At 35.3% G+C, this 26,997-nt stretch overlaps 3 protein-coding genes across 5 annotated transcripts; 1 reads left to right on the top strand and 2 right to left on the bottom strand.

Annotated features, from left to right (window-relative positions):
• Nucleotides 1-493: 493 nt before the first annotated feature.
• On the bottom strand, nt 494-10,512 carry LOC145597670 (protein OBERON 3-like). The gene is made up of 4 exons (XM_081653892.1): nt 10,379-10,512; nt 4,319-4,396; nt 2,351-4,051; nt 494-1,324 (listed from the first exon to the last, which is right to left on the bottom strand). Exons 3-4 carry the CDS (start codon nt 4,023-4,025, stop codon nt 750-752), a joined length of 2,250 nt encoding a protein of 749 aa, XP_081510018.1. The 5' UTR covers nt 4,026-4,051; nt 4,319-4,396; nt 10,379-10,512; the 3' UTR covers nt 494-749.
• A 562-nt stretch (nt 10,513-11,074) lies between these two features.
• LOC145598628 (protein OBERON 3-like) lies at nt 11,075-15,865 on the bottom strand. Its single transcript, XM_081655004.1, has 3 exons — nt 15,696-15,865; nt 13,028-14,749; nt 11,075-11,899 (listed from the first exon to the last, which is right to left on the bottom strand). Exons 2-3 carry the CDS (start codon nt 14,721-14,723, stop codon nt 11,322-11,324), a joined length of 2,274 nt encoding a protein of 757 aa, XP_081511130.1. The 5' UTR covers nt 14,724-14,749; nt 15,696-15,865; the 3' UTR covers nt 11,075-11,321.
• A 4,414-nt stretch (nt 15,866-20,279) lies between these two features.
• Nucleotides 20,280-26,604, top strand: LOC145597592 (U-box domain-containing protein 3-like). Of its 3 annotated transcripts, XM_081653791.1 has the most exons (6): nt 20,280-20,367; nt 20,484-20,539; nt 22,705-22,988; nt 23,869-24,003; nt 24,088-25,926; nt 26,254-26,604. In XM_081653791.1, the coding sequence occupies exons 3-6, from the start codon at nt 22,710-22,712 to the stop codon at nt 26,317-26,319; spliced, it is 2,319 nt and encodes a 772-aa protein (XP_081509917.1). In that variant the 5' UTR covers nt 20,280-20,367; nt 20,484-20,539; nt 22,705-22,709; the 3' UTR covers nt 26,320-26,604. The 3 variants fall into 3 exon arrangements, with proteins under 3 accessions (XP_081509917.1, XP_081509918.1, XP_081509916.1); XM_081653792.1 differs by having other exon boundaries at nt 20,306-20,539; nt 23,869-23,985; XM_081653790.1 differs by having other exon boundaries at nt 20,306-20,539.
• The last annotated feature ends 393 nt before the right edge of the window (nt 26,605-26,997 follow it).

Here is a 26,997-nt window from a genome sequence, read left to right as displayed (position 1 = left end):
AATATTGTTGGTCCTATATATAATTGATAACATGTGGATATCAACTAACTTAATTAGTTAAAGTCTTAGGGGGTAATATCCAAGATCTGAAATCGAATCTCGTCTACATCATTGTCTTTATGATTCTCTCAACACCACAGATATATTGATAAATACCATAATGTCCGTAAAGGAATAGATCAATATATCATCATCACAAGTACATACAAGTATATTGCATTTAGGAATTTAAGAGCATACAATGCTAGAGTTTTTTTTTTATTTAATTTTTTTTTATTAAATTATTATGCTCTTAACTGCTTGGTAAAACTTGTTAAATTCCTTATAATAATTCAGCAAATACTTGATTGCGGAGTTGCTGTTAATGCCTGGCTACAGTTTGTGCCCTGTGGTTGAGGTTACATACCAGAAACAGCAATGGTTTTTATGAAAATTTTATACTTGGAAGGATCGTATATAAACGAAAATAGTTTTTCTAAAACACCAGATGGTCCAAATCTAACAACATTTATGGGTTGATTTAAGTAAACTGCTAACAATAATGAACAACTCAACATTACATAATACAGAGTACATATACAAGTATATTCGGTATAGCATTCACTTGTCTCTTCATCTTCCCTAATCACTTCAACTGGTTAATCTTTCACTTCAAATGAGAAACAAAGAACTCTTCACAAACAACAAACAAATTAGAAAGAAGACATGCTAATCAGAAGAAAGCGCCATAAAAATAGATTACAAGATTATCAGACCCACAGCTGCTTTGTGGCCTCCATTCTTTCAACTAAACTACTAATTTCAGCTTGCATTCGAATCTTCATTTTGTAATAATCAGAGTGTGTATTCTCAATAATTCTTAGCTCCTCTAATTTCTTTCTTCTCCTTTCTTCAACTTCTTGCAAGCACAACTTTGCAAGCTTCTCATTATACTCTTCATCCAGCTTCACAGTTTTTTTCTCTACCATTTGACGATATGTATCAACCTCTTTTCTTGCTTCATCTGCTCGATTCTGGAACATCCTGGCTTCTGTTTCCTTCAAGCGGATGATACTTTCCATGCTGTCAAATCCATCCTTGTTTTTCAATTTCCCAGACCACTCAATAGCTAGTTGTCGCTCACTTGATAGATTTGGCTTGGGACTGCTTTGATGGAAATCATAAGAATGCAAATCTTGCAGCATGGCAGCAGAGTTAATGAAGCTAGACTTTTGAGCCAAATTGGAGGATGGAGAAGGGAACACATCATCCCGACGACGCCCTTGACTGGCTGTAAGTTCGTTTGCCCCAACACCTGTAGCAGCAAAATCTGCTGTGTCCTTGTCTGTGACAAAAGAAATCCATGAGCAAAAGTAACCAGTTGGACAAAAATCATCAACGTATAGACAAGTTTCATATTAGCTTGCATAGATTTGATCCAAAGCAGTTAACAATGTAACCTCAGTCAAGCACAGAAGTTATGATGAATTCAAACCTTTCGCTAGTGGTACAGGGCCAAGAGCCACCCATCAGAAAAAGTATGCTGGCAATGTTTTGTTTATTTTGCCAAGAAGAGAATAAACTTATATACAACATCAATTATTCAAGCCCTAGCTATAAAATTACATTAACCAGAAGTCAGACATCATCAACGTTGGCAAAGAATGGTCCTAAACACGGAATAACAGTAATATAATCGGAAGGTTGATTTACTCCCTCAATGGAACTATATCCATAAAATCCCATGAAGATTCTTATATAAAAAAAAAACAAAAAAAAAAAAAAAAAATTTAAAGAAGAACCATCAGTATTTCACATATTGTGCATTCAAAGATGAACGTCGACTCCTGAATTAATGAGTTTTAAATTCCTGCTAACAATTGTACCAATTGATATGACAAGACTAATGGAACCTCTCCCAATTTAAAACACCCTTCTCATCCCTTATTATAGCCTCTCTAGATAATCAAATTACTTGGCAGCAATAGTCATCTTTGCTTACCAGCGATAAATCAACCTATTTTAGTGATTTTTTCACTACTCGATTTTACACATAAAAAACCAATTAACAGAGACCACATTAACATTGATCCAGTTCTTTCACAAATTCCCAAATCCAAAACAACGGATCCCATATCCAAACCATTGCTCACATGCCACTGATGCCAGTGGAAAATAACTTTAAGCTATTTATGCAAGTAGAATAGCCTATAGAAAATGACTATTCCCAGCACTTGGTAGTCAAGAGACTAACAAGTATGCCATCTTAAATACAAATTGAGAATGGGACAAGCAGAAGACATTGATGATACAAAGGGTTCACAAACTAAAACAAGTTAGTTTTTAAAAAGAAATTAGTTAAGACTTTTACCAGACTTGGTGGTGAAGAAGTGAATAATGACATCGCAGGCATCTAACGAAGATATAGCCCTTCTTTCAAGCCTTGTGAGCAATTCAGCAGCTTTAAGATGTAGCTCTTTGCCTTTTAAATCTTCACTTCCTTTAAAGATTCTTCTAACACAATCAAGCTCCTTAATCAGTGTTTGTATACCCCAATCTTTAGCACAAAAGATAAACACATCTTTGACAAATCCAAACATTTCTGAAGCATGACCACATCCAAGACAATAGAACTGCATCTCAGTTTTGCCAGAGGACCCCTTCAAGCTAGCGCCAGGTCTTATTAGGTTATTCTCAGCACCACAGGCAGCATGACACCAATGAGAGCAAGTATCGCATCCAACCCAACTACAGGTATTGTTGGCACAATCATAGTTATGACACACAGAACACATACACTGGCTGCAAAATCCCTTCTTTGTCGAGCAAATCTTACAGTCACAGTCATCCACAGGCAGCGAGGATTTACAGTTAATATTTCTACATCTCTGGAAGAAGAAAATTTCTGCCAATTCACTGGTTGGGAGACGTGCTTTCCCTGAAACAAATTCATTAAGCCCAAATTTTACTGCAACCAGGATCTCCAATTGTAGTCTGTCAGACTTAGAAATTGTTTCCATTGTAAGGTCTGACCTTTTTTCGAGCAAATTTTGCAGATAAACTAACTCATCTTTTCTCTCAGGTGATGCCATTAGACAGTTCAAGTACTCCTTAGCTGATTCAATAGCTTCAGCAGGAAGCTCACGAGATAATTGTGACATAACAGTGGTATGTTCCGTAATGACATCACGAACAATCCTTTCGCCTCTGGAAAGCTTGTGTCCTCTCATATCATCCAAATTATTCAGCCCCTGGTCCATTGATTTACTCATGGAGTCAACAGAGCACAAATCAGTTCTTGGCTTGGCAGGCAATTCTGAGGGAAAGAAAGAACTAGTATCTGAGGCAGCTGCCCTATGCAGACTGTTGCCTGGATCCCTATTAAAGGTACGGGATCTGTTCAACAAAGTATAAGCTACACCACCACCACCACCATGATTTGATAAAGAGACCCCATCTCCAATTGGCTTAAAACGACTATGAACCGAACCATTGGTTCCTTCACCACAATTCCAAATTTGATCAGTCTCCCTCCTACGACTACCAACCGAATTCTCATAATATTCAGTAGAATTGTGAGTTAACGAGCAGCTAGGGTTATGTGAAAATGGGTGAGAGTAAGAGTATGATAACGAAGCAGCTGTAAAATCATCAGAGCATGTTACTTGGGTATTATTATTGTTATTGTTATTATTATTTGAAAGTGTCAAAGACTGTACACTCCTACACGGCATAGAACGCACAGCAGCATCACAATTTGGTGGTGCGGCATTTGATGCAGAAAGTGAAAGAGAAACATTAGGCAGAGCTAGAGACAGGTCAAGTGTCTGTGTCTCAAGCTTAGGCTTCTTCCAGCCATCTCCCTTTCTCCTGCCATCCTCCTGAGCTTCTCGTTTTGACGTACCGCCATCACTGTTGCTCAACTGTAGAAAATCCCTCTCCACCCATTTTTCCTCCTGATTTGTATTTTCCTCCTGAGCAAGGGCAGGAGGGCAGCCACTGGGCCCAGGAAGAAAAGGTCTATTTTCATGGTTTTGTTCTGACATTAAAGGGTTATATCATAAACCAAAGCCTGCACACATTAGCAATTAAGAAGAATCAAAAACCAAAGTAGGATCGAAAATTTACTTAAGGATATGAACAGCACAATATAGCAACGAGATCGGTCATTTTAATCTTTTACAATTTCAGTACATATAACCAATAGTTCAATAATCCACCTCGGGAGAACCCTAAATTGACTATAAACTCTATATTGACATTTAAATAAACAATAAACATTAGCTTGTGAACTTGATATTCAATGATTATCAAAAGAAAAAGAAAACAAAAGTATTGCCTCAGTAGCTGTTCAATTGAGGAAATGAGGAGAGAAAGCTCACAAGCCGCTTCAAAGGAAAATTCAGAGTACACTCAACTGGAAAAATTAAAAAATAAATGTGACAAATTGAAAACAATAACAAAATTGATTGCTAAGGAAAAAGACATTCTTCAAGGCAAACATAAAAACAAATTAAACAATAACTAATGACGTCATAAATTATGGCAATAACAATATGAAGGGAATCATATTGAATAGACAACTAGAACATGCATAAATGGAAGTATTATCAATTACTCTAGTTTTGAATTAGGGTATAATTCGATTATCATAATGAATTTAAGTTCCAGGACACCGACACCACTCAAACCCCTGTGCATCAACAACACTCTCATGAGCACACATAGTACACTGCAGACATTATTAACAACAATAGCAACCCCAACATTGAGGTAGCTTTGAACTTGCTGTACTTACATATCCACATGCACACCCACTTAAACAATCCCTCACATGCACAAACTTTGACACCAAACTGCTAGTAAATCTAGCAGCATGGACCAAGAAACAAAGAAAACCAAACAAGACCCCAACTCCACCTATATACCATGCTCATTAATACAATCAGAAGTTTCAGAACACAAGCATTCAGAAGATGATGGTGACGGTATCTGAACACCAGACTTGGTAGGATGAAATTAAAACATCAAAATAATACATTGCCATATACTTGATCACTTAAATTAGGAGCTACTCAAATAATCAGAAGGATATGCCAGTAACATATTAAGAACCCTAAACAGTACACTATTATTCATGAAATCATATAGCACATATATTATTATAATCTTCCTACCAAAAAGATATATATCTAATCAATCTAAAATCAGGGAGAACTTCTAGTTACGTCGTCCAACCAGAAGAATGCAATGCTATTAGGGACTTAGGGCTATTCAGTGGAGTAAGGACTGGAAAATTAAATTCAAAGACATTTCCTAACATATTGAAGTAAAATGTAAACATTCTAGAGGTTATAATTGCACCATTTGAGTTGAGCACAAAATTTAACAAAGGTATAAAATAAATAAATAAATAACCACGTGACTACAAACAAAGGAGAGAAAGTAAAAGTGAGGTAACAAAGGTAAAAATCAAATGTGAGTAAGGGTAAAATAGGTATTTGGTGTGCGAGCACAAAAAAAAATTATGAAAATATTCCCATTATAAAAATAGTGCAATTGATATGCAAGTTCCCTAAAAAGAAAATGGTGCAATCAACAAAAAAACAAGGGAAAAATTAAACAAGATGTTGGTCCGGTCCAAGACCAATTGACTAAGGTTGGTTAACCGGTTTTTTTTTTACTCCCTTCACCAAGTCCAAGTAACATAGCCCTTAACTACTTATTTTAAGAAGTGCAAATGTACTCCTCATTTTCATTTACTCCTTTGATTTGGAAATGTAGCCCGACCATGGTAAATATCTCGACAATTTTTATTTCCGGGTGAAAAAAGGTCAAAAAATTCCAAAATTGAAGGCTATCAACCCTTTTTCAGGAATATTGGAGATAATGGAACCCGGAGCCAAAAAGTGTTGAAATTCTAGGGGACACATCTTAGGGTCATATAATGTCGTTTGGAACCATATATGGTCATTATATGTTGTCAAAAATGTCCGTGGTGTAGCTTGATTTTATGAAAGCAATGCAAGTTGTAATCGTGTAAACTCACTGTTAAAAGGCATATTGGACGGTTTTATCCACCCAAATGGGCTCCCGGAGTGTATTAGGGACCATGGTAAACATCTCGGCAATTTTTATTTCCGGGCGAAAAAAGGTCAAAAAGTTCCAAAATTAAATGCTATTATCCACGCTTTTTGAGGAATTTTGGAGGTTACGAGGCCCGGTGCAGAAAAGTGTTGAGATCCTAGTGGATACACTTCAGGGTCATATAATGCCGTTTAGAACCATATACGACTATTATAGGTTGTCATAAATATCCATGGTGTAGCTTGAATTTATGAAATCAATGCAAGTTGTAATCGGGTAAACTGATTGTTTAAAGGAAAATTGGATGGTTTTATCCACCCAAATGGGATCCCGACGGGTATTAAGGACCATGGTAAACATCTCGGCAATTTTTATTTCCGGGCGAAAAAAGGTCAAAAAGTTCCAATATTGAAGGCTATTATCCACGCTTTTTGAGAAATTTTGGAGGTTACAAGGCCCGGTGCCGAAAAGTGTTGAGATCCTATAAAATATATCTCAAGGTCATATGATGTCGTTTGGAACCATATATGACCATTATATATGTTGTCATAAATGTCCGTGGTGTAGCTTGATTTTATGAAATCAGTGCAAATTGCAAGTTGAAATTAGGTAAATTGACTGTTTCAAGGCATATTGGATTGTTTTATCCACCCAAATGGGCTCCCGGAGGATATTAGGACCATGGTAAACATCTCAGCAATTATTATTACCACGCGAAAAAGGTCAAAAAGTTCAAAAATTGAAGGCTTATCCACGCTTTTTGAGGAATTTTGGAGGTTACGGGGCCCGGTTTTCATAAGTGTTGAGATACTAGGGGATACACCTAAGGGTCATATAATGACATTTGGAATCATATATGACCATTAAATGTTATCATAAATGTCCGTGGTGTAGCTTGATTTTATGAAATCAGTACAAGTTGTAACCGAGTAAACTGACTGTTTAAAAGTATATTGGATGGTTTTATCCACGATTTTTGAGGAATTATGGAGGTTACGGGGCCCGATGCTGAAAAGTGTTGAGATCCTAGGGGAAACACCTCAGGGTAATATAATACCGTTTAGAATCATATATGACCATTATATGTTGTCAAAAATGCTCGTGGCGTAACTTGATTTTATAAAATCAGTGCAAGTTTTAATCGGGTAAACCGACTATTTAAAGGCATATTGGATGGTTTTATCCACCCAAATGGGCACCCGGAGGATATTAGGAACCATGGGAAACATCTTGGCAATTTTTATTTCCGAACGAAAAAAGGTCAAAAAATTCCAAAATTAAAGTATATTACCCACGCTTTTTGAGGAATTTTGGAGGTTACGGGGCCCGGTGTCTAAAAATGTTGAGATACTAGGGGATACATCTCAGGGTCATATAATGTCGTTTGGAACCATATATGACGATTTTATGTCGTCATAAATGTCCGTGGTGTAGCTTGATTTTATGAAATCAATGCAAACTGTAAACGGGTAAATTCACTGTTTAAAGGCATATTGAATGGTTTTATCCACCTAAATGGGCACTAGAGGGTATTAGGGACCATGGTAAACATCTCGGCAATTTTTATTTGGGGGCAAAAAAAGGTCAAAAAGTTATAATATAGAAGGTTATTATCCACGCATTTTGAGGAATTTTGGAGGTTACGTGACCCGGTGCCGAAAAGTGTTGAGATCCTAGGGTATACATCTTAGGGTCATATAATGCCGTTTGGACCATATATGACCATTATATATGTTGTCATAAATGTCTGTGGTGTACCTTCATTTTATGAAATCAGTGCAAGTTCTAATCGGGTAATTAGACTGTTTAAGGGCATATTGGATTGTTTGATCCACCCAAATGGGCTCCCTGAGGGTATAAGGGACCATGGTAAACATCTCGACAATTTTTATTTACGGGCGAAAAAAGGTAAAAAAGTTCCAATATTGAAAGCTATTATCCACGCTTTTTGAGAAATTTTGGAGGTTACGGGGCCTGGTGCCGAAAAGTGTTGAGATTCAAAGAGATACATCTTAGGGTCATATAATGTCGTTTGGAACCATGTATGGTCATTAGATGTTGTCATAAATGTCCGTAGTGTAGCTTGATTTTATGATATCAATGCAAGTTGTAATCGGGTAAGCTAACTGTTAAAGGTCATATTGGATGGTTTTATCCACCCAAATGGCTCCCGGAGGGTATTAGGGACCAAGGTAAACATCTCTGCAATATTTATTACCGGGCGAAAAAAGGTCAAAGAGTTCCAATATTAAAGGCTATTATCCACGCATTTTGAGGAATTTTGGAAATTACGGGGCCCGGTGCCGAAAAGTGTTGAGATCCTAGGAGATACATCTCAGGTTGGAACCATATATGACCATTATATATGTTGTCATAAATGTCCGTGGTGTAGCTTGATTTTATGAAATCAGTGCATGTTGTAATCGGGTAATTTGACTGTTTAAAGGCATCTTGGAATGTTTTATCCACCCAAATGACTCCCGGAGGGTATAAGGGATTATGGTAAACATCTCGGCAATTTTTATTTTCGGGGGAAAAAAGGTCAAAAAGTTCCAATATTAAAGTCTATTATCCACGCTTTTTGAGGAATTTTGGAGGTTACGGGGTTCGGTATTGAAAAGTGTTGAGATCCTAGGGGATACATCTCAAGGTCTTATAATGTCATTTGGAACCATATATGACCATTATATGTTGTCATAAATGTTCGTGGTGTAGCTTGATTTTATGAAATCAGTGCAAGTTGTAATCGAGTAAACTGATTGTTTAAAGGTACATTGGATGGTTTTATCTACCCAAATGGGCTCCCAGAGGGTATTAGGGACCATGGTAAACATCTCGGCAGTTTTTATTTCCGGGCGAAAAAAGGTCTAAAAATTCCAAAATTAAAGGCTATTTTATCTACGCTTTTTGAGAAATTTTGGAGGTTACGGGCCCGGTGCAGAAAAGTGTTGAGATCTTAGGGGATACATCTCAGGGTCATATAATGACGTTTGGAACCATATATGACCATTATATGTTGTCATAAATGTCCGTGGTCTAGCGTGATTTTATGAAATCAGTGCAAGTTGTAATAGGGGAAACCGAGTGTTTAAAGGCATATTGGATGGTTTTATTCACCCAAATGTGTTCACGGAGGGTATTAGGGACCATGGTAAACATCTCGACATCTAAGCTTACAAGCACTACTTTTTTTAAAAAGAAGAATGTTGTGTAGTCATAGTCAACCAACTAAAATAACAAATGGGGAAATTGGAGATAGACTTCATTGTTATTCTCAGACATAACATACAAAGAGGTGAACTAGTCAATATTGAAAAGATATAATGAAGTCATCCAAATCGCTTCCAATCATACACCGGAAACATTTTTGACATTAAAGAGGATAACATATATAAGAGTTGAAAAAAAGATCAATCAAAGAAGGTGGAACTCTTGATATAAGCTATTCTTGAAATATCAAAAGGACAAAACTCCCATATACTTCACCGCCCAGTCGCCCACTCACAAGCCAAAAGATATGCAAATGAGCAAAGTGCCCAACCCAAATCTTAGGCCAACTATAGAGGAACTTGAATCCACTGCAATACTTCCACTGTATTTCTCCCAATTCCAAACCAAAGAGAGCTCAAATTTAGTTCATCCTCAAATGCATTCACCTAGTATCTCAAAGCTTAATTAAGATGAACTACAACATTTATGTGAATTTCAATTTCCTAAAAGGCGATACTAATAATTTGCTATACAACATGGAAATGCACAGTAATAAGTCAAGATTCCCAATACACCTATGTGGTAAGCTTTTAGTTGTGAACTAAGTATCTCTATATGAAGAATAATCTATTGCTGACCCTCGAAAACGACGAATTTCTATGTTCTGTCATTAATAGCAGAAACTGGACAAAGATATAGTAGGCTAATACCATAACCAAGCAATGCCAATTCAAGCTTAAACCAATGGCACCTCAATACATTAGTAAGACAAAGGAAAGTCCCCAAATTTAACAAACAAATATACTATAATTCGATAAATGAATCAACTTTTTGTAATACCCAATTCGAATAATGGATAACCCAATTCAATAAATTCATCAAGTGATCCCATACTAAAATTATATTAGAAATTAGAACCCTAAACCCAAAACCCAATTCAATTGCACGAACCCACAATCAACAAAATAGACCTAAGATAAGAAGTAACGATGAACTTACTAAATCAACAAAAAACTTCCATAAATCCAAATTTCAAACCCCAATCAATTTCACAACATTTAATCAAAAATAAAATTAAAATTAAAAAATCAGAAAAACTTACGTATATGACATGAAATCAAGAGAGATGAAATCGAGAGATACAAGACAGAGCAGATGAAATCAGAAAAACCCAGCTGGTCAAAAACGAGGGTCAGCGGAGAGAGAAAGAGCAGCAATTAAATTCAACGCAAGCCATTTTCAATTTTCAGGAGAGACAAGACTTAATTTTGTTTTTTCTTTCTTTTTCTTTTTTTTTTTTTTTTTTTTTTTGGTAACGTTAATGTTGTCTGAATACGATTGACAATAATAGCGACAGTACTGCGTAGAATAGCTCAAGTAGTTAGAGCTCCCTCCTGGTTTTAAGAGGTCGTGGGATCGATTTTCATCCCGTCTTTGTGGCTCTCTAAACACCAAAATAAAAACAATACTGCATAGTCCGTATTAATTTGTGTACATGTCATCAGTTTTCAACTAATTAATTGTGTATAAATATGTAAGAAAATATAAATTGCAACATCCTCTTGACAAATATGCGTAGGAAAAGAAACGCTATGTTGAACGTAATCACTCTAATTTTAAAATCATTAACGAATGATGCATAATAAATCTTTTAGGCATTTCAAAAATAGCATAAACCATAAAACAAAAAGATTACGAGTAAATACAAAAATAGTACGAGTAGTAGTTATGTTTCTTAAACAACAGATGGTCCAAATCTAAGAACAGCTATGGGTTGAATTAAGTGAACTGCTAACAATGATCAACAACTCAACATTACATAATACAGATCACAGAGTACATATACAAGTATATTCGACATAGATTCACTTGTCTCTTCACCTGGTTAAATCGTACACTTTGAAACAGTCGAGAAACAAATGACTCTCTTCGAAAACAATAAACAAAGAAAAAATTGCTAATCAAAGTAATCACCCTTATAGGCAACCATCGCCATTACTTAAATATGTCAAAAGAAAGCGCCATAGAAATAGATTATAAGATTATTAGACCCACAGCTGCTTTGTGGCCTCCATTCTTTCAACTAAAACGCTGATTTCAGCTTGCATTCGAATCTTCATCTTGTAGTAATCAGAGTGCGTATTCTCAAGAATTCTAAGCTCCTCTAATCTCTTTCTTCTCCTTTCTTCAGCCTCTTGTAAGCACAACTTTGCAAGCTTCTCACTATACTCTACATCAAGCTTCGCGGTTTTTGTCTCAACCAATTGACGATATGTATTCACCTCTTTTCTTGCTTCATCTGCTCGATTCTGGAACATCCTGGCTTCTGTTTCCTTCAAGCGGATGATACTTTCCAAGCTGTCAAATCCATCCTTGTTCGACAATTTCCCAGACAACTCGATAGCCAGTTGTCGCTCACTTGATAAATTCAGCTTGGGACTGCTTTGATGGAAATCATAAGAACGCAAACCTTGCAGCATGGTAGCAGAGTTAATGAAGCTAGACTTTTGAGCCAAATTGGAGGATGGAGAAGGGAACACGCCATCTAGACGACGCCCTTGACTGGCTGTAAGTTCGTTTGCCCCAACACCAGTAGCAGCAAAATCTGCTGTGTCGTCCTTGTCTGTGACAAAAGAAATCCATGAGCATTTAAGTAACCAGTTGGACAAAAACTATCAACGCGTAGACAAGTTTCATAATCAACATATAGACAAGTTACATAATCAGTATATAAGACAAGTTTCATATTAGTTTCAATCAGCAAACAATGTTGCCTCTGTCAAGCACAGAAGTTATGATGAATTCAATCTTTTAGCTAGTGGTACAGGGCCAAGAGCCACCCATCAAACAAAGTATGCTGGTAATCTTTTGTTCATGATTGCCAACAAGTCAATAAACTTCTGTAAATCAATTATTATTCAAGCCCTATGTTATAATATAACATTTACCAGAAGTCAGATATCATCAATGTTGGCAAAGAAAGGTACTTAACACAAAATAAGAGTGTTATAATCAGGTCGAATGGTCAATTACCTATATCCATAAAATCATATAAAAAAACAAAAAATCCTAAGAAGACCATCCGTATTTCACAAATTTGTGTGTACGACTAATGGAACCCTCTCTCAATATAAAACACACTTCTCATCAACTTGCTTGGCAGTGATAGTCATCTTTATCTCCTATGACTACATTACTTTGTCAAAATGGATTATCTTCTTACCAACGAACATGAAGTTGGTAGTCTCTTGTACATACACTCCAACACAGACTACAGTGGTCTCATACATCCTACTCACCATAATTTAGTAGTTTCCAACCATATTGGCATATAGATAGGATTTCCACCCAAAAACCATAACCAGTGCATACAATGACGTCTACATAGGTCTTACTGTCAATTTTGTAGCCCTACGTCATGTAATAGTGCAAAGTGCTTTGCTAACCAGAGACAAACCACCCTATTTAGTGATGAATTTCTCTTCTAATTATACACGTACACAAACCAATTAACAGAGCCCAACGAATTCCTTAATCAAACATTGCTCACATGCCAGTGGAAAATAACTTTAAGTTATTTAAGTAAAATAGCAAAAATAACTATTCCTAGCACTTGGTAGGCATGAGACTAACAAGTATGCCATCTTAAATACAAATTGAGAATGGGACAACCAGAAGACATTGATGAAAACAAAGGGTAAACAAATTAAAACAAATTAGTTTATGAATAGAAATTTGTTAGAACTTTTACCAGACTTGGTGGTGAAGAAGTGAATAATAACTTGACAGGCATCTGACGGAGATATAGCCCTTCTTTCAAGCCTTGTGAGCAATTCAGCAGCTTTAAGATATAGCTCTTTGCCTTTCAGATCTTCACTTCCTTTAAAGATTCTTCTAACACAATCAAGCTCCTTAATCAGTGTTTGTATACCCCAATCTTTAGCACAAAAGATAAACACATCTTTGACAAATCCAAACATTTCTGAAGCATGACCACATCCAAGACAATAGAACTGCATCTCAGTTTTGCCAGAGGACCCCTTCAAGCTAGGGCCAGGTCTTATTAGATTATTTTCAGCACCACAGGCAGCATGACACCAATGAGAGCAAGCATCACATCCAACCCAACTACAGGTATTGTTGGCACAATCATAGTTATAACACAAAGAACACATACACTGGCTGCAAAATCCCTTCTTTGTCGAGCAAATCTTACAGTCACAGTCATCCACAGGCAGTGAGGATTTACAGTTTATATTTCTACATCTCTGGAAGAAGAAAATTTCAGCCAATTCACTGGTTGGGAGGTGTGCTTTCCCTGAAACAAATTCATTAAGCCCAAATTTTACTGCAACCAGAATCTCCAATTGTAGTCTGTCAGACTTAGAAAGAGTTTCCATTGTAAGGTCTGACCTTTTTTCGAGCAAATTTTGCAGATAAACTAACTCATCTTTTCTCTCAGGTGATGCCATTAGACAGTTCAAGTACTCCTTAGCTGATTCGATAGCTTCAGTAGGAAGCTCACGAGATAATTGTGACATAACAGTGGTGTGTTCCGTAATGACATCACGAACAATCCTTTCTCCTCTGGAGAACTTGTGTCCTCTCATATCCTCCAAATTATTCAGCCCCTGGTCCAAAGATTTACTCATGGAGTCAACAGAGCACAAATCAGATCTTGGCTTGGCAGGCAATTCCGAGGGAAAGAAGGAACTAGTATCTGAGGCAGCCGCCCTATACAGACTGTTACCTGGATCCCTATTAAAGGTACGAGATCTGTTCAACAAAGTATAAGCTACACCACCACCATGATTTGATAAAGAGACTCCATCTCCAATTGGCTTAAAACGACTATGAACAGATCCATTGGTTCCTTCACCACAATTCCAATCCCTCCTACAACTACCAACCGAATTCTCATAATATTCAGTAGAATTCTGAGTTAACGAACAACTAGGGTTATGTGAAAATGGGTGAGAGTAAGAGTACGATAACGAAGCAGCTGTAAAGTCATCAGAGCATGTTACTTGAGTATTATTATTGATATTGTTATTATTATTACTATTGTTATTATTATTTGAAAGTGCCAAAGACTGCACACTCCTAGATGGCTTAGGACGCACAACAGCATCACAATTTGGTGGTGCGGCATTTGATGCAGAGAGAGAAAGAGAGACATCAGGCAGAGCTAGAGACAGGTCAAGTGTCTGGGTCTCAAGCTTAGGCTTCTTCCAACCATCTTCCTCTCTCTTCACATCCTCCTGAGCTTCTCGTTTTGAAGTACCACCATCACTGTTGCTCAACTGTAGAAAATCCCTCTCCACCCATTTCTCCTCCTGGTTCGAATTCTCCAAAACCCCCTTCCAGGCCCGTCCCTGAGCAAGGCCAGGAGGGCGGCCACTGGACCCAGGGAGAAAAGGTCCATTGTCATGGTTTTGTTCTGACATTAAAGGGTTATATTATAAACCAAAGCCTGCAACACAATTGCAATTAAGGAGAATCAAATATCAAAGTAAGATCGACAAAATTCATTAAAATCTTCTTGCTTAAGACTCTGACTAACTAAATATAGCAACACGATCGCTCGTTTTAATCTTTCACAATTTCAGTGCACATAACCAATAGTTCAATAATCCACCTTGGTAGAGCACTAGATTGACTATACAGTCAATCTCTATACAGACAGTTAAATAAACAATCAACACTAGAATGAAAATTTTCACTGTATTTCTCCCAAGACCCAACCAAAAAGAGCCATCTTCAAATGCATTCATTCAGTATCTGACAGCTTAATTAAGATGAAATAAAACATTTATGTGAATTTCAATCTTCAAAAAGGTGATATAAATCCACAGCTATAAGTCAAGGGTCCTAAAACACCCATGTGGTAAGCTGTTAGTTATGAACTAAGTATCTCTACATGAAGAATAATCCTCTCGAAAACCACGAATTTCTATTTTCTATCATTAAAAGCAGAGACAGGATGAAGACATAGTAGGCTAATACCATAACCAAGCAATGTCAATTCAAGCTTAAATCAATGGCACCTCAATTAATTAGTGAGACAAAGGAAAGTCCCCAAAAAAAATTAACAAATATACTATGATTCGATAAATAAATCAACTTTTTGTAATCCCCAATTCGATTAGTGGGAAACCCAATTGAATAAACAAATCAAGTAATCCCCATACCAAAATTATATTAAAATTTAGAAGTTAGAACCCTAAACCCAAAACCCAATTCAATTAACAAACCCCCAATCATAAATCAATCAACAAAATAGAGCTAAGATAAGAATTAACCATAAAATTTGTACATCAATCAAGCAAAAATTACAAATTCAACTCCATAAATCCAAAATCCAAATCCCAATCAATTTCACAACATCTAATAAAAAGTAACAATTCAGAATAACTTACGTTTATAATATGAAATCAAGAGAACTGAAATCTGGAGATTCAAAGAACCCCAGCTGCTCAAAAACGCGGGTCAGAGGAGAGAGAAAGAGCAGCAACCAAAATCAACGCAACGGTAGAAAAAAGCAAATTGAGTTTAAAGCCATTTTCAATTTTCAGGGGAAAGAAAAAATAATTGTCTTCTTTTTTTTTTTTTTTTTGTAACGTTAATTACATTTTTGCATGTTGTCTGAAAAAGATTGAAGAAAGAGTTTAAGGCCCAAATCTTACATGTGTGTTTTTGGCCAGTGAACATTGGGCTTTTGCTCAAATGCAAGTCTATATGTATGTGGAAAACCATGTCATTTATCATTGAACATAATTGATTTGTTAACCTTAAAAATAGAATATAACAACTAACAAGTACTAATTTTGAAATATTATCGTTTTATATTATTTGCAACTATTTGACATAAAGTGTGGGTGGAAATTTTCTAATCATTGCAAATAATATGAAACGGAGGTAGTAATAAATGGTCGGGTTGGAAAGTCTTTATTTTATGTGCCAACGCAGGCCTATCACCGGAAACCACACGTTTCTCTGGATCATCATAGCGTAATGCACATACAAATTCTCTCTCTGAACTACTAACTTTGCAACGCCTGTAATTTTGACTGTGCTGATCAATTATATTGGAAACAAAAGGTTATATCATAGTTGTTGAGCCTTAGGGCCTGTTCACTTCAACTTAATTTCAATTACATTCAGTGCAGTTCAGCTCCAATCAGTTCAGTTCAGTTCAGCTCCTAATTTTCTTCTCTCATAAAATATTTATTTCAGTTATATTCAGTTCAGTTAAGCTCCAATCAGTAAATGAGAACAGGCCCTAAGCGTACAAGAAAAGAGGCTACCCACGTTCAAAGTCAAGTGAGGTTTTTTTTATAAAACATAAGTAGATAGGAGAAATATGTCAAATATCACATGAACTTTTCCATCTCAAAGCTTTGAACATCTATTCATCATTTATCTAGTTGACTTGAAATCCTTTAGAATTATGTGAGACATTATATACATCTTTTTTTGTCTTTTTTTATAGATAAAGAAAAGAATTCAACACATTAAAATCTCTCACTAGTTAACCCGACTCGAGGTAATTGGATAAACGTTTTAAGAGTGAATGAGAATGATATGTAACTCCTAATTTCAAAGTGCTGATAATGAGATTCAATCTTACATACTAATGCTTTTAAAATACTCCATACAAATCTTTCCTATGAATGATGAGCACTTATTAGCTATAATTTATATCAATATTTGTCATTATCTTAAATTAAAATTCTAGTATATAAATACACAAGATCTACTTTATATTATAAAAGTATAATTGAATATATAGAAGATCAAAATGTTGAGAAGGACTGTATCTTTTCTCCAAGAAAGTCCACATGGGAGGTGCACCCCTTTCATTTATTGGAGCTCCCCTTTTGGAGGCAGGATGGCGTAAACGGCAGTCAATATTTATCATGGACCCCATCTTTCTTTGTGATTTTACGATATCCACTAACTTATTAGAGTGCAACCAGGAAGTGCTAGGCAGTACCATGGACTTAGTCCTACACTCCTACAAAGATGTGGTTGAAAATGCCCTTCATTTCTACTCACATTCGAAATTTCGAACTCGTGATAATAGTCAAAGTAGGAAAAACAAATACAAGTACGGATATAGGAAGTATGTCCTTGCTTAAAAGATACGAGTTATATGCTTGTAGAAATGTGCATTTGTATACAATCGATATAGTCATCCACCAAAATCGATGAATATAATATATACTTCATATATTAAAATTTTACTTTTATACAATTGGAGGTGACATGTTTTTAATAATAATAACCATGTTATAAATGAATATTTTTATAGTTCAATATACCTATTTCAAGATATTTTTTTACTTAATAATCTAATTAAATCGAGATAAGGTGAATAAAATGACTTCATCTACAATTGTGTATTCGTAATAAGAAGTCAAAGCACAACTAACTCAACTAATCATATTAGATTAAATTAATTGTAAATGATTGTTCAAATGTAGAGATAATTGTTTTTAATATATATATTGAGCACTACTTACATTATATTTCCAAGGGTTTGGTTTAGTAGTGGATTTCAATTATTGTACTTATAAAAACAATAATGATTTTTCGTATCAACTTTCAAGCCAATTTCATCTTTGTGGTGTGCAAATTTTCACTATTCCCATAACAAATGTTAAACATGATTCAATCTTTATTTTCTTTTATTATTATTAGTAAAAAAAAAAAAAAAAAAAAATGGTTTTGGACCTACATAAATGTATGTGGTACCTACATGCTTACCAAGCTCCAACCTTGAACCCACTTTGATTATTATATGAAAATGGGATCTTAATATTTTGAAGCCAAAAATCATTGCAAGCCTGTCATAGAGTCATTAGGAATATAAAGGTACAACCTCATTTAACTTGGTGATATTATATTGTCTACTTATAAATTCGAAACCAACTAACAAATAAATTTCGGCATATTTAACCTATGATTGATTGTTAGATGGTAAGGAGGTTGACCATTATACAACCTCCGTCTAATAATAGTCTTGTCTTAACTTTTACTATCAACTTTTCAAATATCATCAAATGGTAGATTGATTTTCGCAAAATTACAAAGAGTAAAAGACAATATACCTTTTCACTTTTTAAGCTCTGAGCTTTTAGTCTAGTAAAGATATATTCGTTTTATTATCCGATTTTTATTTATTTGTACATGTATGTACTGTATTCTTTGTAAAATGATATATTAGGCCATATGATGTATTTAGCTCTATTGGGCCGATATTATGTTATGTGCCCTACTCTCTAGGTTGTATATATATACACATGTGCATATGCTAATGAATACACACTACTCTATTCTTTCTATTCTCTCTAATATTGTCATGGTATCGGAGCCAAAATCAATCTAAACCCTAAAAACCCCAAATTTCTGAATTTTCTAATCTTCTAATTCTTTAATCTCTATTCTAAGTTTATAAATATTTGATTACAACAAAAAAAAAATTCAGGCACAAATTTTGAATTTTTCTGATTACTTTGGTAGCTTACTACTCATATGGAGTCATATCAAGAGTGGAATGTCTTTCCAAAGGATGCATATATTTTGTCTAGTAGCATTTTATTAGCAAAAAAGTTGAGAGAATAATTTTTATTTATTTGTTTTTTAGATAAAAATAAAAAGTCCAGACAATAATTATGTCAAAGGCAACTACTTCTAATTATCTGTAAATGAAAAATAAGCGGAATTGTTAAGCATTTGACCAAATAAAGGGAAGACAACTGGATAATGTGGTGACAATTTTGTGGATAAGATAATAATAATATCACTTGCTGATAAAGCCTTATAATTGGCTAATTGCTAACCTAGTTAATCATATATTTATGCTTCCTCTTATTTTAATTAAAAAATACTTAGAATTGGTGACATTTTATCTGTCGTTTTTTCATTGTTAGGGCAACTCCAACTATCTAAAGTTGATTTGGTACATATAGGCCAAAGAATAAAATGTAGTATAAATATCATTGTGGACAAATATATTAATACATCCAAACTATGGAGTTAACATACAATGATAGAATGAATTATAGTTCTAACTATTTTTAGTAGGTTATCAAAATGCGCAATGACACTATTCTAGGTTATATGCAATTTTGTTTTATTGTTTTTATTCGAGTAGGGTGGAGATAGAGATCTATAGAAAAGTAAAATTACAAAAATAGTAGAAAATAAAAAATTGTAGAAATTATTGTTTACGCTTGTTTAATTAATTAAAGGTTTTACCTAGTTATCCATAATTTTGTTAACATGGAAAAATTACATGAATGACCCAACTAAACTAATCTTGATATCTAAACAATATACTCACTTTTTTTTTTTTTTTAATGGAATACTCTCACTTAGATTACCCAAAATGAACAATTAAAGTGATGACATCTATCTCATGAGTATATATTAATAAATAATTGTGGTCAATATTAATACTTAAACTTCATTTTTTTTTTAATTATGAAAAATAAGATCCACATGGAATTAGGTGAATTTCTTTCTCTTAAGATTGCCATCCAATTTAAAATTGGATTTTTTTTTTCAAATCCAAATCAAATTTCCACTTTGACTATGGAAATTCGGCCAATTATGTATGAAATTATCAATAAGTATAAATGACACCCGTAAAAACTTAATATCAAGAAATTATACATTAAAACCACCAAATTACAAGCATTAAACATCAAATTGATGCATTTGTTTTGAAATGAAGGGCCTGTTCACATATACCGAACAGAGCTGAACTGAACTGAACTGATTGGAGCTGAACTGAACTGTACTAATTGGACCTGAACTGAACTGATTAGAGCTGAACTGAACTGAAATTAAGTAAATGTGAACAGGCCCATGTACATCCATTGATAAACAGATAAAGTATAAAAAATATTCACTCATGTGTCATGTCCAATACAATGTGGGCCAATCTGTAAATTTGCCCTAAAACAGAAAAACAAAAGAAAAAAGGGCTTCCTCCAACTCCTTTAATCAAAAAACACAAAAATACACTCACCCCTCTAACAATTTTCTCAATTTTCTGATTACCATGAAAGCGTTGTAAACAAGGTACATATGAGAGGGTTTTCCAGAAGTAGGAATTTTTTTAGGGAAAATTGCTAAATATATAAATTTTTTTATATATAATTTCAGACTCAACAAATTTTGTTATTTCATGCTAACAGAACTTACCATTTCTGGGTCTGTTAATGCCTTCACCTACTAGCTTCCCCTGCATCAGGTACAACCATTTCTTGCATTTGACCTTCCCCCCTTTTAATTTTCTGGGTTTTTAATTTTGTTCAATTTTTTGTAAATAATTTCATGATTTTGGGATTGCAATATTGTGATTATTAATGGGTATTTCACTATTTTGCCATTGATATGATTTGGGTTGTTAAAAATGTTGTTAGCTAAATTTGTTTGGATTAGAATTTAAATGGGTTTTGTTGTTCTTGATGTTTTACAGCTGGGAATCTCAAAAAGATTGAAACTTGATGATGTTTGTGTTATGAAAATAGGTGTTGCATGTATTTGGTGTCAATTTATTCATAATTATGTAGCTTTTTTGTGTTGTTTGAGAGGAAATTTAGATTGTGAAGTTTTATTTGATGAGAAATGCTCTGAAATCATCTAATTTTGTTACCTCAAGTGAAGAAATAACTCTTTTTCTGAACCTAGCTGATTTCCTAGATGTTAAAGGTCAGTAACAGGTGTTTTTGATGAATTGGACCGTTAGTTTCGGGCAATTGTAATCATTATCTATTTGAGAAAGGGCTTACCTTTCTGTTTGAGCGAATCGCGTTGCTTGTTTTGGTTATAAAGTAGAATGTAGATTTGATTTAAGTTGTACTACATTGTATAAATGTTTGATCCTGGATGGATGAGTTGTTGGTTACATATTGATCGAGGCTTATGCTTTTCAAATTGATGTAGGTAAGATGTTACACATCAGTTTAGTAACAATGCTAAATTATTTGAGATTTGACCACCAATTTGTCTTGTTGCCTTTTTCTGAATCTTTTAATATGCACATTATATGCTGTTTGACAATTCTCTTTTATTCTTAGTTATAATACTCTTGTTGTTGATTGACCCTAAAGGAGGGAGGGGTGGGCTGTTGAACCCGGATCTTCATTATTCTATACACCTCCTAATGTATATTTGAAATTGATTTGTAATCTGTATTTATAGTCTATACTAGTGTGAGTTGGGAACAGTGTGCAGTAGTTACGGGATGGGAGTGGCTTCAAGGGTTGGAGCCAGCTGTTTCTGGGATTCGTATCGCCTTTCTTCTATTTGAAGTGGCTGAATGCCTTATATAACCACGTTTGGAATATATTTTCCAAGTGGCTTCATGTATAGCTCTATGGAAAAGAATTATTGTTACTGAACTTTATGGATTCGTACAAGAACACAGTGAATTTTCTGGTCATAAAGGTGCAAAACATAATTTAGCTTTGTAATTGTAAGGTCATCTACATCTTTTAAAGCGCATGTTCTAACCTTTTAGGCCATTACCCCACACTTACTCAAGGGACATAAGCAGGGGCTACAGTAAAAAGCTGTCATAAACTATTTTTACATGATTGCCTTGTAGACTAAACTTGACTTTAATAAGAGATTTGGAGTTAGATTTTCTGTTTCTTTCAGTTTTTCTCTTTTCCTGCTTTTATGGTTTTCTCATTCGTTTGTACCTATCGGGCTGAGATATGTGTGGTTATTGAACGTCAAATTGATGAGAAGGAAAACTTTGAATTATTAGCTGAAGGCTGTTATTGTCAAGTGCTCGAAGCTTAGGAACTTGGTCTGATTAAGCTTGCTTTAGATGTAATCCTTATTATTCTGTATTGAGATGGCATGTATGCTGTGGTAGATTGATGTCTGTAGGAGCTTTCTATGATCTATATTTTGGACACAAAAGTTCCATCTGTATGTCATTGCTGTCAGGACCTCACAGTACAGAAGCAATATGAAATTCTGTTTCCCTTCTTGCTGAGCTTACGAAACTTTGATTCTCTGCAGAATCTAGTCTGTTTGTCATTGGTGTCAAAGTTTATGTTCCTAACTTTATTAGATTGAGCCTTTCCTTAATATGTCCTTTTTTAGCTTGGAGCTCTATGCATTAAATAGAATGCTTTCCGAATTGACTCGTAGGGTAAGTGCCTGCCTTTCTTTTAACAATAGAGAATTGAACAGATCTACTGTGTTGAAAGATGTCTTTAGCTTATGAATTATTAGCATATCAGTATGTCTAGTTACCTCTTCATCATAATCATGTTGTGATTCTTGTATTCAATATTCTTGTTAGGTTGAGAATTAGATTTCTGTTCATAAAAAATATGGTCACTGTTACTTTTAATTGGCTTTTAAGTATTCTAACTATCATTTCTTGTATTGATGCAGGTGAAATGGAGACTACATATATGAGATGTCTGAACAACAGTATTTCTCGATTCATTCATTTAATGTCATGTCAGACATCAAAGGCCATGCCTACTCAAAATGATTTCGAGAGTTTGGCTATTATGCTTAAACATTTGAAACCTGTCCTTGATGAAATCAATGATGATGACAAGATATCTTCAGAAGGAAATTTATGGAAGGAGTGTGAAGATTTGGATGCTTACATCAATTCTGCAAGAGAATTTATGGAACGATGGTCACCGAAAATGAGTAAACTTTTAACTGTGAGTCAATGAATTCCTTCTGCTCCCCCCCCCCCCCCCCCCCACCACCAAAAAAAAAAAAAAAAAGAAAAAAAGAGAGACATGAAGATGCAGTTTTCATTGAAAGATAGAAAACACATGAAACCTTTACCATAAATCAATCATCTTGCTCAGAAAATACCCCCCTTTTCCCCAACCGAGAATCATGAAGATGCAGTTTTCATTGAAAAAACAAGAAATCTTAAACCATAGATCAATTATCTTGCTTAGAGATATGAAGTTTTGTGTTTTATGAACAGTATTTCTTACTAGTAATTGTTAGTTTGCATATGTTTTTGACATGGATGTTACATTTATAAGAAGGAAAGTTACTGGTATATAAAGGAAGAGGTTCCCCTGAGCTTCTTCAAGTTTTGGGAGTTTCCAGAAAATGTGACCATCTATAGAGTTTCAGTGCATTATAGTTAAGATATGCTAAAGGTGCTGCTATCTTTGCAATAGGTGCTGTAGTGATGTTCCAAATTGTAATGGTTTAGGCTGTAATTACTCCCTTGTTAGCTTCATTTCTCCAGAATCTAGGCGTTTGTTACTTGTTTCTAATCACATGTACTTTTTTGTGTACTTGAACTATTTATTATAAGCTGCACATTTCTGTTGTTTGTGGGCTACTGTATTTTGTAATTGGTTAGTCTTTTTCGTTATAAAGGGTGTGCTCTCTGTCCTTTTATGCTGCTCTAGTTTTTTCTGCAATTTTTTTTATTTTTTTTATGGGTTGTATATTTACTTTTTTTTTTTTTTTTTTGGTGTTTCTGGGGTGTATATTTGATTTATGTGCTAGATGCTGACATTCTTCATCTTTTGAATATACCTTAATATCTTATAACCAATTTCAAACTGTCAGGTTTCACAAAGTGAGCAATTGCTGAAAAGAATCAGGAGTTCTTCCCTTGAGATATGTGGTATATTATGTAGGTTATTACGGACATCATCGTCTTCATCTAGTTTCGCTGGTGTGCAAGTATGTACCGAGATAATGGTAGCTTGAGATATCCCCTTATCTTATTATTTAATTCTACTTTCAAGCTCTTGGCTAGTCTCTAACTTCTGTAGGACGTTTTAGCATTGTGTCCAGGAACTTCAAAGCTGGCAGCCGGAGCGAATCTCAGTACACATTGAACAAGCTCTAAAAAGTAAAAATGATAGCCTGATTTCTTGCAGTGAACACTTGGCAGAAATCGTGGAGTCTCTGAGCCTAGCATCAAATCAGGAATTACTTAAAGAGAGTATTGCTGTTGAAAAGGAAAGGGTGAAAGTTTATGTGAACAAGTGCACAGAAAAAGTGGATCAGATCAACCAAATTGTGGATCTCCTGGCTCTTATTCGTGATTATATGCTATCAAACGGATGCTTTGGAACAATGGATGGTGTTCCTATCCCTTCATACTTCCGCTGCCCTTTGTCATTAGATTTTATGTTAGATCCAGTCATTGTAGCTTCTGGCCAAACATTTGAGAGGTCGTCCATCCAAAGATGGCTTGATCATGGGCTAAACACTTGCCCCAAAACCCGTCAATATCTTTCACACACGAATATCATACCAAATTACACTGTCAAGGCACTGATAGCAAATTGGTTTCAGGAAAATAATCTGAAGCCTCCAAATAGCTCTGACAGCACTAATGCCGATGACAGCACCAGTGCTCAAGATGTAATCCGTACTGATAGTTTCCGTTGCTCAGTTCATAGCAGTGACTCTATGTCTAGGTCCTCCTTAGAGGTTGGAGATGCAGTTGGAAGGCTAAATATCGATGGTCCTTCTGTATCTGATGAGGTGAGCTCCAGCATGTGCCAAGGTTTGGAAGCCAAGAAGTCCAACAACCGTTCCCCTGAACACTCATATGCTCATAGTAGGAGCCACTCTGCAACAAGTGCTGTTTCCAGCTGTGACTACATGCCTTCATCAACAACTGAAATATCAAGGATATCTGACAGACATGAAATTGTAGGCGAGATCATGTCAGAGCGTTCTACATGTAATTCTTTATCAGGAAGAGGATCTCAAAGTGCAAAGACAAGTTCTGAGAATGGGAGCAATAATTATTCCAGAGTTAACTCACTTTCATTCTCTGAGTCAGGACATGATGAAACAACTACACTATCCCATGTTGATGAATTGGTCGAAAATCTAAAAAGTCCATCCAATGCACTGCAAACTGCAGCTGCAGCTGAGCTACGACTTCTTGCTAAGCACAACATGGATAATCGAATCATTGCTGGGAAGTGTGGGGCCGTTGGCCCTTTAATCTCACTTTTACACTCTGATGTTAAGATAACCCAAGAGCATGCTGTGACTGCCCTTCTAAACCTTTCACTTAATGAAGAAATCAAAGCAAGGATTGCAGAAGCAGGAGTAATTGAACCATTGATACATGTTCTTAAGACAGGAACTGATACAGCTAAAGAAAACTCAGCTGCAGCACTTTTTAGTCTCTCTCTTCTTGAAGATTATAAGTCAAAGATTGGGCGCTCAGGAGCAAGCAAAGTGCTGGTCGATCTTCTTGCTAGGGGGACTGTCAGAGGGAAAAAGGATGCTGCAACTGCTTTGTTTAATCTATCTATCTGTCATGAAAATAAAGCTCGAATAGTTCAAGCTGGAGCAGTGAAACATCTTATTGAGCTTTTAGACCCTCCCACAGGAATGGTTGACAAATCTGTAGCCCTTCTCGCAAATCTATCCACAATCTCAGAAGGGCGTATGGCAATTGCTAAGGAAGGTGGTATACCGTTGATTGTTGAGATTGTCGAGTCAGGGTCACAAAGAGGAAAGGAAAATGCTGCTTCCGTGCTGCTGCAATTGTGTCTCAATAGTCCCAAGTTTTGCAACTTGGTACTCCAAGAAGGTGCTGTTCCTCCACTTGTTGCTCTATCTCAGTCGGGAACCCCTAGAGCTAAGGAGAAAGTAAGTGATATTATTCTATTTCGTAACTTCTTTCTCATATTTTTGCTGCTACTGTTTTTTTTTTTTTTTTTTTTTGGTGCTGGGTAAAATGCACGTGGGTGGTAGATTTTGAACTTAAATGTTGCAGATTAATCGAATTTTGCAAAATTGCCTATGTGCCAAGTATTTTAATTATCATCTTTCCTGTATCACTTGAAAAGAGCTTGGCATTGGTGTTTTTAAATAGCTGCTATTTGAAAGTTTTAAGTGCTTACAAGGAATTCTACTTTCATTGAGTTACATGAATCGTTGAAAGTATAATGCAAGGTTTTGAATATGGATTTGCAGGCTCAGCAGCTTCTAAGTCATTTCCGTACTCAACGTGAAGGGGCTGCAGGCAAAAAGAAAAAGTGAGACAACATTTGCTACTGCTATATTCTTTGTTTAGTATTAAGAGCTAGGCCATTTGCTTTAGAAAATCCTTGTCCATCATGTAGATCAGGTATTCTTTTGATCGTAAATCTTTTATTAAGTATGCCATCATTAAATTTTGGTTTGTATAGTACATGTTAGTTTCTAGTCAGATAGGGGTTTGTCAGTAATTATTTCACCGAAATTTCATTAGCTGTTGTGATGAGCTTGTTCTTGATTAAGGATTACTGTGTATATATGTGTAATATAGAATCTTGATGTTCGCTATGCATTGTTCTGTTTGCTTTACAATGCTTAAGCATTCAACGGCTTTTTAGGCATGCTTGTGGAGAGCAGATTTCTTGTTTAGGTTACGGTCTTTGCATTACACAGGGTGGCTCCCAATTACTGAGCAAATATTGCATACTTCCATATCTCAATATCATTTTTGTAACTTACTATAAATTCAATGATTTTAGTTTGAGATCAAACTGAGGAAGTATTGTATTGACAAATCTTTTTGAAGGGTCTTTTAAGGCGTGCACTGGTATACTCTAGTAGATAGTAGAGAATGCTCCGTTAGGAGTATGTGTTTTTGGGAGCAAGATATGACGACTTACTTACAGGAGTCATATGCCTATCTATCACCATAGACACCGAACATAGCATAATGAAGGGTCT

Source organism: Chenopodium album, chromosome 20 (assembly GCF_948465745.1).
Source record: "Chenopodium album chromosome 20, dcCheAlbu1.1, whole genome shotgun sequence".
Classification (NCBI taxonomy): domain Eukaryota; kingdom Viridiplantae; phylum Streptophyta; class Magnoliopsida; order Caryophyllales; family Amaranthaceae; genus Chenopodium; species Chenopodium album.
This window is presented reverse-complemented; position numbering and strand designations above follow the sequence as displayed.

Bases quoted from the DNA above. Each gene is read 5' to 3' on its own strand.
- LOC145597670 (XM_081653892.1), bottom strand. From the start codon at position 4,025: ATGTCAGAACAAAACCATGAAAATAGACCTTTTCTTCCTGGGCCCAGT. The intron at 1,325-2,350 runs GTAAAAGTCTTA...CTTTTGTCACAG, and splicing joins CTTCTTCACCACCAAGTCTG to ACAAGGACACAGCAGATTTT.
- LOC145598628 (XM_081655004.1), bottom strand. From the start codon at position 14,723: ATGTCAGAACAAAACCATGACAATGGACCTTTTCTCCCTGGGTCCAGT. The intron at 11,900-13,027 runs GTAAAAGTTCTA...CTTTTGTCACAG, and splicing joins CTTCTTCACCACCAAGTCTG to ACAAGGACGACACAGCAGAT.
- LOC145597592 (XM_081653791.1), top strand. From the start codon at position 22,710: ATGGAGACTACATATATGAGATGTCTGAACAACAGTATTTCTCGATTC. The intron at 22,989-23,868 runs GTGAGTCAATGA...TCAAACTGTCAG, and splicing joins AAATGAGTAAACTTTTAACT to GTTTCACAAAGTGAGCAATT. The intron at 24,004-24,087 runs GTAGCTTGAGAT...AGGACGTTTTAG, and splicing joins AAGTATGTACCGAGATAATG to CATTGTGTCCAGGAACTTCA.